This window comes from Miniopterus schreibersii (assembly GCF_964146895.1).
Source record: "Miniopterus schreibersii genome assembly, chromosome: 9".
Classification (NCBI taxonomy): domain Eukaryota; kingdom Metazoa; phylum Chordata; class Mammalia; order Chiroptera; family Miniopteridae; genus Miniopterus; species Miniopterus schreibersii.
The window spans coordinates 7,248,242-7,260,891 of NC_138118.1; the positions used below are offsets into that span (position 1 = coordinate 7,248,242).

The following is a 12,650-nucleotide window of genomic DNA, read 5'->3' on the forward strand; positions in this document are numbered from 1 at the left end:
TAAAAGAGCCTCATTCCTGCCCGGCCGGCCGTGGCTCAGCGGTTGAGCATCTACCTATAATCCAGGAGATTGTGGTTCCATTCCCAGTCAGGGCACATGCCCGGGTTGCGGGCTCAATCCCCTGTCAGGGGCGTGCAGGAGGCAGCCGGCCAACGATGACTCTCTCATCATTGATGCTTCTCTCTCTCTCCCTCTCCCTCCCTCTCTCTGAAATCAATAAAGATATATTTTTTAAAAATTAAAAATAAAAAAGCTTCATCCTTACATTAGAAGGTGTACAAGAACTCATAGTCCAGGTTGATAGTAGATTATGAAGAACCTTTCAGGCAATGCCTGATGTCTTTCATTTATTCTCTCAATGAACATCTGAGTGCTAACTGCCTACCCAGCTCTGTGTTAGATTTCAAAAATATGAAGATGAAAGGACAAATTCTCATCTTTCAGAAACTCACAATTTCATAAAGAAATAGATTCAAAACAGTCCATCACTAGTCCTTAGATGCAATTAATCATAGGAAAGAGAGGTCACTACGTCTTCATGGCTATTTCACAGGTATCCCTAATTCAACGCCCAGAGCTGAGCTCCTCCGACCTTGCCCACGCTCAGACCTTCTCAGTGTTCCCGCTCCAGCTAACAGCACCATGGTCCGTACAGGCAAGCAGGCTAGAGCATGGTCCTCGTTCTTGGTGCTTCCCTCTCCTCCTCACCTGCTTGCAGCCATCACCAGAGCCTGCAACGCGGCCTTCTCAGCTCTCGAAGCTGCCACAGTTCCCCGTTCCTGCCTGTACCATGTCTAAACTCCAGCCCTGGTCTGGATTACCTAACTCATAACTTCCTAACGTGTCTCTCTTTTTTGTTCTTGCCCTCCCAACCATTTCCCTTACAGTAGACACAGCAATCTTTGCAAAATGCAAATTAGAACAGTCTCCCCGTTCCAGGTTTCTCATTGCTCTTAGGGTAACGACCCAGGATAATGCAGCATGGTTAATTTAGAAGAGCGACCTTATTTGAGGGTTCTGTAACCTTGACTAGCGAAATGTAATGGACCTGAAAAGTGCTAGTCGGTACTAGGCACACAGGCTGTAAACACGTACCTTAAACTGCAGCATGTCATTCTTGTGGTAGGTCACTTTCAGACGAAGGGAGTTCACAGGTGTTGAGGGCAAAGCATTGGCATAAAGAGAAGACTTTAAGGAGATGACAGCTGTGGCCCCGTGTGAGTCATATTGAATATCACTGACAGAGTATAGATCTTTGGTGACATAGCAAAAAGGGACTCCTGGGGAAGTGGATTCCTGAGAAGTAAAGCCAAAGTCAGCTCAGCATGGGGTCCTGGGATTATCAAATGCAAAGGGGTGGGAAAAGGCAATTTATAGGAAGATAAAGCCAACCACCACCCATTTCCCTATACACTCTGGTTATGATACAAGTTTAAACTCCTGATCTCCATGCAAAATATTTGTTTAAAAAAAAACCCATCTCACTCCTGTCCCTACCTGCCCTTCATATCCAGGTAAAAACTCAGGTTCAGTTAGAAGCCCTTTCTTTCTGTGGATTTTAAGTAATAACATAGGTACTGGTGCTATGCTCATGAAATTGTAGGGTACGGGCAGAGAGGTTTAACATATGATAACACCATCAGCATGGTTACCTCCCAGGCACAGCCGCGAATAGAACACTTGTCTTTGGAAGCAGGATCCTGATCAGGATAACAGTCTATTTTTTCTGTGTCCTTCATCTTCAGCTCCCATTCCACAGTATATGCTTCTCCCAGGACAAGATCAAGTCCTGTGATAAGGGCGACCTATAGGGATGGGGAGGTGACAAGGAAGTTTACCCTCAGGACACAGGCCCTGCAAGATCTGAAACTTCTTTTAGGAAAGGAATAGAAATCCAACCGGACTCAACAATCCAAGTAATGTACCACTAGAGCCTCTACGAAGAGAACTATATTTGGGGGGTGAGGGAGGGAGTTATCCAATGGCAACAGGGCAGATGTCACAACTCTATGAGAATCTTGTATATAACATTTTGAAAAGAATTTGGTCAAATAAAATCTTCTGTAATCACCCCTTTCTTTCCTTCCCTGATGGCTTCCTCTACTCTATTTTGACAAGAAGGCTCTCTTTACACTCCCCCTTGTTCCGTAACACACACAAGCACACGTGTCATCCCAGACTGAGTGTGACTTCTTGCCCTCCATTCCCCAGACCAGCGTCGCCCATTGGTCTGGACTGATGGCACGAACAAAGGGATAAGGTCAGTATGGCCTGGCGTCTCATCTCCATTCTGCTGTGGAAACTTAGACAAATTATTTCAGTTCACTGGGTCCCAGTTTCACCAATTGTAAAACTGGTGAGTTAGCAAAATCACACCATTTCCTTCTGTTTCTAACATCCCAGCCTCTTCATTTCTCCAAACCCAAAGCCTCAAAATTTGAAAACCTCTTTAAATCCCAGTCACTAACTCAAGTATTTAATATTTTTCTATGTATTTTTTATGTTTGTCTCGTCTTTAATTAGCAATTTCCTTAGAGAAAGTTTACATGTATCTAGAGTTATAAAATTACATTCCAACCATTATCATCCTTCTTCCGGTCTCTTCCCAGTCTAAATTCATCGTGCTCCTCTGTGCTATGAATCCTACCCCTCTCCGCAACCACTTTCTTACAACAGCACAGCCTTGATTTGAGGATCAACAGGAGACCCTTTGAAATTAGGTCAGATCCCTGTCATTTTGGCACTAAGACCTTCCAAAATCTGACCGTAAGTTACCTGTCCAAACCGATCCCCTTCTAAAAGTGAATCCTACCTATTCTAATTATACAATATTCACAGACTAATGAAAGGCTCATCTGTTACTAATACAAGGCTGTCCTTAGATTGGCTTATTCTGATATCTCAACCTTGAATGCTTTATCCAGGCAAATGCCCTTTCTAGGGAAATGGTGCCCACCTGTGGAATATACTGCCAGCTGCCTGCCCTGCATAAAAGTTATCTTCTTACTCACTATTTCAGTTTAGAATACTAAAGTTCCCACTTAAGAATTAAATTTTTAATCCACATAACACAGCTGTGGTTATAAATAGGTACATTTCAAGCCAACTGTTTCTTTCTTGATTTAGGGGCCTGCTTGCTTCCTCTTTTTTGGGGGGGTGTACTAAAACAAGGCCACAGTGACTGGGATGAAGCAGGAGGCACTTCCAATCACAAGAGGAGAAAAAACCCTCAACCCTGACAACCTCGAACCACTGAACCAATGCCAGTAACTGACCTCTTTCTAAACTTCTTATTGCACAAGGGAAAAAAATCTCAACTTGTTTAAACTACCATTCGGCTGAGTCTCCTGCCGCTTGCAGCCAAACGAATCTCTAGCTGATGCATCGTCTTTCAAAGTCCAGCTCCAGCCCTGCTCTCTGCGAGGGCTTTGCTCAACTACTCCATTAAGCTTTGAACACGAAATTAGCATAATATAAGTTAACACTTCCTATATGATGGTTGGGTTGCCTGTTCCCTTCCCAGTAATTTCACGTGTATAAATTATGTCTCCCCACCATCCACATTGAGTTTGTTTTCATCTGTGCATCTCTTGCACTTTGCTGTACCCACAAACAAAAATATAATATTTTACTTCTAACATGATGATGTATGCATCCTCAATGGATGCTGTCAAGACAAAACGTCAAACATCATTGGTAGATCATTATAGTAGAAGACTAAATTTACTTATTTCCTCCAAATTTGGAAGGTCCCTCAGAAACCATGCTGACCCACAGCTCCCAGTCCCCAATCATACCTGTAGGAAGGAGTATTGGAGGAAAGAGTCCCTCATAGTATTTGAGGAAAGGGTCCCTCAGTGCTAAAATACCAGAAGAGCTGACTACAAACCTGTTCAGGAGCATTAGGTCTTATCGCAACTGATGAAAAATCATTTTATTGTTATCATCTAACCAAATAAGTAGTCATTAATTAGCTAGGCTTGTCAAATTCTTTGACTTAATATATTTCCTCAAAGTGTATGCGTCGGAGTGGGAACCTATATATCTCAGTATAGTAAAAAAACAAACAAAAAACCTCACCGCAGAATTTTCATTAGCGGGACTCGCCCTCCCATCTTTACCTTTCTAGCATCAACCAGCAGCTTTCAGATCTACTTTTCCTCTAACCCTGCTCCCTGCACTCCTAGCTTTGTTCTTCTTCCTTCCCAGTCAAAGGGAACAGAAGACTGAGGGGCCAACAGGGGAATTAGGATGAAAAGACTCCTTGGCCTCATCCCAGCTTCTCAGCAGCTCCCCATTCATTCTAGTTCTGGCCCACTGCTCATTTCTTTTCCTCTCCAAACCCTCCGGCTTCCCACCCCAGGCCTCAAAGTGTACATCAGTCGTCTGGGACCCATGCAACCTTGGTAAAAAGGGACACCATGAGCTGTGAAGAATTCTTGATTAAATCCTCTCAACCAAATGGATTTTTACCTGTAGGTTAGAATCGTAAGTGACATTAGGAGAAACTTGACTTTGGACACCATTCTGTTTCACTATAACGTTGCTAGGTTCCTGGGTCCCAAGGATTTTAATCTCTTTAAAAACTAAATTATTGGGGTCTTTGTAGGTTGACTGTAAAATCTTCACATCCAAGCGGTTCTGCAAAACAATTAAGCACAAATAACTATAACACACAGATTCTCAAGTCGCTCAAATATTCCATCCTAGACCAGATACCCCAAATTGGTCTGAATGCCTCTTAGCTCTCTCTACTACTGTGTGCTTAACTAGTACAAACTTATTTTGATACCTCCCCCCCAACCACCAAGCAGAAAGAGAGAAAGAGAGAGAGAGAAGAGATTTTTTAAAAACTGTATTTAAAGAACTGACTGTTTTGATTTATCCATTTAATTGTCACCTTTTTACTAACATGGTTGATTCAATTATTGGGAGAATGTGCTCACCTATACCCACACATGCATATGAAGCTACAAATATAATTACACACATACACAAACACACATGAGCCTCATGGTCGGACAAAAGCCCACACCTAAGATTCACAAAAATGTACTACTCACTTGGGTGATGGAAAACTCACATAAGATGTAAGTGTTATTGGCCACAGTATCTGAAAGTGAGAGAAAGATATATCAGACTCACCACAGAAGAACAGATTTTACCCTGGCTGCCTTTGAAGCTACAACATGAGAATGACAAGATTATAGACAGAGTCTTCCAGGTCAGGCCACTGTTTTCCCTCTTTCTTTCTTCTTTAATCTTGAAAATGTTCCCTTCCATGTGCTTCCAAGGCATACGCCTCAAGTGAATCTACTTCCTAAACTTGAGCCACAAGAGTTGTTAGTATACTGGAGACAGAAAAATGCGCTAAGAAGCTAAATATAGACACATAACTAGATTCTCACTGCCTCACTGGATATGTATTTCATAGCATCAACATCTGTTCATTAGTATTTTGGGGGAAGATGTCTATATTGAATGGCAGGGATGGTCTTGAAAATCTCTCTTTCAGATACTCGTTGACAATAAAATGAGAGCCTATGAATATTGCTGGCCGATGGGAGAATTCTAAGAAGTAGAAATATGTTTTTCTTCCATCAGCAGTCCATCTCCACTGCCCATGAACAGTGCTACTAAAAAACAAAACTCTTCTCTCAAGTGATGAATGCTCCTGAGCCTGGTGAGATTTCTCCCCCAGCTGAATGAGCAGCAGGAGTAACTCAGAGATGTAGTTTCAGAAAAGGCAACATTGTCACAACAGTGCTCACCTTTCGTTTCCCCATCATCCCAGAAAAGTTCCCCTTTTGCTTCTTTGTTGTCATCTAGTGCAATGATAAGACCAAGAGGATTCTTTCGACTGTAGAAGAAGAGATTTATGTAAGTGACAGACTTAAAAGTCAAAGAATTTTGTCAAATGAGCTGGGGTTGATTCTATCAGATTTCAGATGAAAAGGGATCCTAGCAGCAGGCAGCTGTGCTTTTCTTTGGGCACAAAGGCAAAATCAACAGTTGCATCTCTCTCTAGAATCAGTAATAGAAATACCCCAAACATTAGCAATAGACGTCTATGTAGGAGGCAAGAACTGTAGTACCCGAATCACACAGTAGCTACAATAAAAGCTGTTGATGCAACTATTATTTAGAATATAGACTATTAGAAGACAGAGAAACCCTAGACAATAATTGGTTCAGGCTAGTCATTTTAGATATGATACATGCAGAAGATGTATTAACTGTGGCTAGGGGACAATTTTTTTTCCCTTCCAGAAAACCATTTTGACTCAGAAAGCAATAAAATACAATGGCACTTTTCCAAATTTTATTATTTTTTAAAAATATATCTTTATTGATTTCAGAGAGAGGAAAGGAGAGGGAGAGAGAGAGATAGAAACATCAATGAAGAGAGAGTCATTGATCGGCTGCCTCCTGTACACCCCCAACTGGGGATCAAGCCCGCAACCCGGGCATGTGCCCTGACTGGGAATCAAACCCCGATTGCCTGGATCCTAGGTCGTAGCTCAACTGTTGAGCCACATCCGCCTGGCTCCAAATTTTATTTTTTATTATTAGTTTGTTTTGAGAGAAAAGTCAAACGTTCTAATCATCTGCTTTATAGTTACAAATAAGAAACACAAAACACTACTCAAAAAGTTGGTGCAATAGATGGGCATAGAGAAAGAGGAGGAAAGAAGAAGCAATTTCCATTGGGATCTTTGCTAGCGTCAACACGCCTTTAGTCTACCTCCCAATTTTCTGCTCATGCTACAACCCTCACTGACCTCACAGTCTCTATTCTATTCTGTCCCAGTAGAGCCTTCCATTCCACCCTATGCAAGTCAGGTTCCACTATCCACAAAATCATCTGCTTTCATCTAACACATGCATTGAGTAGTTTCCATTTGCTAGAAAGTCTAAGAGATACAAAGATGAATGGATCACACTCCACTGATGACCTTAAATGTTGTAAGATTAAATATACTCACCAAATAATCAGAAAGGGGAAAGTAAAGAGTGACACAAAAGTTAAAATATTTATAGGAGTCCAGAATGACACTTCTAGGAGTATGGTGGACTAGATATTCTGGAAGACATCACACATTCTGAAGGACCCACCCACTAAAATGCTACTTGGTCCTACATAAAATATAACACATGGTCCCTGCAGGGAGCTAATGTGATCCCTAGTTGACAGCAGTCCTGGTTTGCCATCAAAGAGAAGGCAAATGATCTCGGTAGGAGTGAGACCCACATTTGGATCTTTAAGATCACACATTTGAAAAACAGAAACTACTGAACACACAAAGTGATAAGCCAGTATAAAAGAAAGTTAGCAAAAACAACTATTGATTTAGAGTCCACTAAGGACTTTAAATAATAGAATTTTCAGGTACAAAGAATAAAATGACTATGATTGACATACTTAATAATATTAAGGAGGAAAGAAAAAAAAATCAGCTAAACAGCAAAAGAGTATAAAATATGACCAGGAAGTTGGAAGTGACAGCACTCCCTCTGCTAGAAGAGTTGGGATACATTTCCTGCAGAAGAAATCTGAAGTTAATTTGAAGGATTATTAAAAACAACAAGCAAAGAATGTTGGGATCTTGAGAATATCATGCTAAGCTAAAGAAAAAGTCAGAAGACAGAAAAAGACAGAAAAAGTCAAGAACTCATATGTGGGATATAAAACTGAAAGCAACAAATGAACACACAAGACAAACAAACAAAAACTCATAGACACACGCAACAGTATGGTGGTTACCAGAGGGAAGGGGGTGGGGGTAGTGAAGGGTAAAGTCAGCCAAATATACGGTGACGGAAGGAGATTTGACTGGGTGGTGGGCACACAATGCAATATACATATGATGTATCATAGAAATGTACGCTTGAAACCTATATAATTTTATTAACCAATGTCACCTCACTAAATTTAATTTTTTTAAAAAGAACACACCAGGCAGAGAATGTTGGAAAGGGAGATAAGTGCTGAAGCCCAAAAGCAGGAAAACAGAAGATGTTTGGGCAATAGCAAGATTTTGGGCATGGTGGTCTACAGGTATGTGTTAATGTGTGTCCAGAGATATAATTATTAAGTAACTTGGAACCAGATTGTCACTGGCCTTGAATGACCTACTAATGAAAGCGTTTGCTCTAAGCAGGGGAGCAACAGGTTGACATCTTCATTTTGGAAAAATAATTTTGGTATCAGTATGCAAAACAGCATGAAGCTGGTCAATTAGAGAAAAAGAAAACAGCTGGTTTTGGATCTAGAAGTATTTTCCATCACTATCATAAAAAGTCTAAATTCAAAAACTTAAGACAAATAAGGGAGGTGCCAAAGAAAAGACAGGATTCTAACCTCCAAAGAACTTCCAGTGTGTTAAAAACAAATAAGCTAATATTTGTAGAGACACAACTATAAATGTGAGCCTCCTTAGTACAGATGGAGTCCCTAACTTTAGAATCAAAGAATCATAAGAGAAATCAGTGAGATGAAGGTGATCTAAAGTACACAAGGAGTAATATTTGAGCCCCATTTTGCATCACGAGAAAGAAATGCCTCAGTGGGAAGAAAGAAGAGGGAAATTGAGATCATAAGGGAATAGAAAGTGTACCCTTCACCACCCCCTAGAAATCAGAGTGAGTGAGTCAAAAACACAGCATGACGGATGGATGGCCGGGCTAGGGCAGGGAAGGTCATCAACAGACCCCATTTTGCCTGAATTGAGAGGTTTTCCAAGTCATGAGACTTTTCGGTGCTAAAATGAAATTGGTTCCAGTAAAATCGAGGATGTTGACCACCCTGGAATTAGTGTGTTTTGAGGAGAAATTCAGGGGGGTTAAGAAGAACAGGTCTTAAAGTCTTTCAAAGTCTATATGAATGCAGCTCTCAATCAAAGCTTCCTCAGAAAAGGCAGAGTTTAATGCCCTATCACACACACATACACCAACAAATACACACACACACCCCCCAGAGCGTCTTCCTCCCCAGTCTCTACTCTCCACATGATGCGTCAGCATCTTCTACAAGGGGGACAGATGGGAACAGAAATGACCAGCTTTGTCAGCCTGCCCCTTAAAGGAACGCTCCAGCCATGCTGTACCTGGCCACAGTGGTTGTGGCTGGCTGTTGGGTGGGGAAGATGTAGCCTCCTCTCAGGTGAAGTCCAATTTTGTCCCCAGGAAGTTGCATTTCCACTTTCTGCTTCCTCCATCTCACTCGGCCCCCCTGAAGCATGAAGACAAATGGATCGCATTGGCCTGGCAGGACATTCACCTCCAGCTCTCATGCCCGACCTGAGTCATCTGTGACTCTCTTTTACCACCTAGCTGAACCACTGCCTAGTCAGGCAATCAAACAAGAGATGGGAAAGATATCAAGAATAACAGGTTTTGTCACCAGTTGGGGTTGGGAGCACGTGCATGCCACACTGAGGCTCTTTGATATATATTCTATGAACTGACAGTTCTAAGTCATGACCAAGCTCACATTGCCCATTGGCCCTTCCAGTACTTGCCCATGAGACATTCTGCTTGAGTCTGTATCTTACTGATGAATAAAGTATATGAAAGTATGTTTTCTGGATTTCACCCTTACTGATGTTAAGTGGCTTGGGCACATGCCATCAACCTGGCTGAACTTACAGAACACACTACAGAAACACTCGGTTTTTCTTGTCTACACAGCAGCCGCTGTGGCCCTGAAGAGTTTAAGAAAAGTCAATGCTACTTACAGTCTCATAATCGTACCAGACGGCATCAGGCATATAGGCCGTCACTTTTTCTGCACCCTGAAATTAAAACAAAATATTGCTCTTCATGGCCCAGCCTCTGAAAGGGATCAATTAAATACCCAGCATTCCCTACGGAACTTCTTAACCATATACTGAGAGTGCACCCCAATAACTGCAATAAAAAAGAAAAAAATCATTTAAAATATAAATATATATAAGGAGGAGGTATTTCTCTTAAAAAAATAGAGAGCATGTAAATGACTTTTCTCGGCCCTGTTATCAAATCATGCCTTTCTTCTAATAGGACTAAAAGGCAATAACTTGGCAACCAAAAAAAAAAAGCCCTAAATGGAACCACATTAGGAACAATGACAATATTGAAGCCTGCTGTGATGAGAATTCCAGCTGGATAGTGACCATCTCTCATTCACACTCCACAACAGTCCCCAGGGATGGGATGACTATTATCTCCCCTGTACAGCGGAGGCACTAGCATGAAGTCTCGTACCCAGATCACACTGGTACTAAGGGGCACAGGCACCAAGCACACCCTGCTCGGCCTGATTTTAGAGTGATGCTGGGTCACGAAGCAAGTAATGATCTGCTCTGAGGATCTGACAACAAATAGGACCATTCTTAAACCCAGAGTCACCAGTAGCTGCTTCTACCCTGGCTGGGAACTTGGTCAAGAAAAAAGACTTCTAGAGAAAAAAAATGTGCCAGTATCAGATATCCACCTTCCCCAACCCCCAGAACATCATCTCGAGACTCACTGAAGATGTTGAAAATGGGTCTGGAATAAAGAGAAATGGTTCCAAGGAGAGGGCGGTAGGAACGGAAGCAGAGACCACCAGTGTGTCTCCATGGGACACTCACCTCTTCCAGAACTGGAGTGATGAGGAGACCCGGCCCCCACAGAAACTGTCGGTGCACATCCCATGTGCTGCTGTCCCCGTAGAACCTGGAGATTGGAGAGACGTTCGCTGAGATGAGGGCCAATGCTTCCTGGAAGGTCCCGCCTCAGAGTGTCCAAAACACACAGGCTCCCTGCCAGGGCCCACCCTCCCCAAATTATTCTATGACACCTATTCAACTCCCACGCCCCCACTCCTGCAGAGAGACCCTCTCTCCCCAGCCCATGTGCTCTCCTGTTCTTCCCCGGCTTGGACAGAAGTTCCTGTTCCAACATCTTTTCTCTTCTGGGTTACCCACCTTATAACAAAGAATTGCAAAAGACGGCAAAAACATATCCAAAATCCTGAATATATAAATAGAGCAGATATGTGCCTGAGGGCCTAAAATGTCAGACACATAAGGACATTAACTGTATTTTGACAGGGAAAGCCTCTTAAGTCCCAGAGCCTGAATATAATGCATTACAAAAGAGACCATCAAGTTTAAGCTACCAAGTCCTTTAAATTGATATTAAAGAAACTAAACGGATAAAAGAACTAAAATGATGTGTCTAAGATAGAGTTGGTTTGTCACAGTACAAAGACTCCAGTCCCATGACATTTAGTCTAGTTTCCTTCCCAAAACAGAACAGACCACAAATACTTAAATATACCCCTAGGCAACAATAGCCTTGCAAACACTAACTGGGTTTTCCATTATATAAATAACTTTGAATTGTTTCCATTTTCACTCCTATATTTGATGATTTAGTCAATGTCACCCAGCTGCATTAACAAAAGTCCTCTGGGTGAGGTGGACTCACTCATGCAGAAGGGGCCTGGCCACCGTGTCCCCCCATCTGTGCGCGCGGTAGAGGAGCGTGTAGAGATAGGGCAGTAGAGTGTAGCGGATGGTAAGGTAGTGCCTGGACGAATTCAACAGCAGAGAGTTGGCTCCAAAGGAGGCAGGGTCCTGGGGCTGGAAGGAAAGACGACATTGCACATGTGATCTGGCCGTGAGTAACAGAAGCAGCTGGAGAATTCCAGACCTCATTCGTCACCACCGAGAGTTTCCTGCCCGAATGATCTGGGGCGTAGGTTGAAAACTTGGCCTCTGATCAGTACAGATGGGCAAAGGGAGATCATTTCACCAAGTAAGTGGCCGTTTACCTGGCAGCTCAGCCCCCTTCACCCGCTGCTCAGGAGTGCTCTCTCGGGAGACGGCCAGTTCAGTAATTTTGAAGCACTTCTCATCTGATGCTCATTACAGAATCAGCAATGGAGATCAAGTGTACAGAGGGAGGAGAGAAACCTTCACCGACTCGCCATTTCCTTGGCCACAGTGGCTCACATGAGCCTGACTGAGCACCCGGTGGGAGAACGGCTCAGCATATTCCTCAGATGCCCATAGATGTGGTCCTAATGTCTGCCAAATCACCCTATCTCCTAACGTATGCCAAATTTATGTTGGTCCTGAGAGACTTACCTTGTAGCCTTGGCCATTGTGATTCCTGGCAAATGGGTAAAATGCTCCCAGCTGCTGCCACCGCCTGCAGAGCTCCTCGGGGGCATCCAGCGCAAAGCCACATATGTCAGCACCCACCTGGAAGGACACACAGACTGCTCAGGAGTACACCCCACTTTGCTTTCTACCAGGGACCTCCCAGCTGAGCTTGGTTAACCTCTTACTGACAAGGCTAATACAGCGTGATGGAATCGGGTTATATCCTGCGTCCATTCTATTGCCGGGTGACTTTGAGTAACTTACTTAACTCTCCTGTGCCTCAGTTTCCCACTTTGTTAAAGTAGGTACTAATTAGCTACAGAGGGTTTTACTAAATGAAGTAATGTAAGTAAAACACTTGATACACAATAGCTTTTTGATAAATAGTTACTAGAAATACTTCTGGTACTATTATTTTGACCACACTATTATCAGAATTACTTTTCCAAAGCTTAAATCTGACGCTGTCACTCACCTGTTCAAAGATGTCCAGGATCTCCTTGCAGCTAATTCTAT

At 42.7% G+C, this 12,650-nt stretch overlaps 1 protein-coding gene across 1 annotated transcript in view; it reads right to left on the bottom strand.

Annotated features, from left to right (window-relative positions):
* LOC308562203 (maltase-glucoamylase-like) overlaps positions 1 to 12,650 on the bottom strand; it is a 75,283-nt gene that overhangs the window by 25,986 nt on the left and 36,647 nt on the right. The window contains exons 17-26 of the mRNA XM_081148056.1: positions 12,117 to 12,233; positions 11,455 to 11,609; positions 10,614 to 10,698; positions 9,738 to 9,794; positions 9,108 to 9,232; positions 5,772 to 5,860; positions 5,064 to 5,113; positions 4,474 to 4,641; positions 1,653 to 1,805; positions 1,096 to 1,296 (exon numbers count right to left, since the gene is read on the bottom strand). Coding sequence (XP_081004182.1) covers positions 1,096 to 1,296; positions 1,653 to 1,805; positions 4,474 to 4,641; positions 5,064 to 5,113; positions 5,772 to 5,860; positions 9,108 to 9,232; positions 9,738 to 9,794; positions 10,614 to 10,698; positions 11,455 to 11,609; positions 12,117 to 12,233 — 1,200 coding nt within the window. The remainder of the gene's footprint in view (positions 1 to 1,095; positions 1,297 to 1,652; positions 1,806 to 4,473; positions 4,642 to 5,063; positions 5,114 to 5,771; positions 5,861 to 9,107; positions 9,233 to 9,737; positions 9,795 to 10,613; positions 10,699 to 11,454; positions 11,610 to 12,116; positions 12,234 to 12,650) is intronic.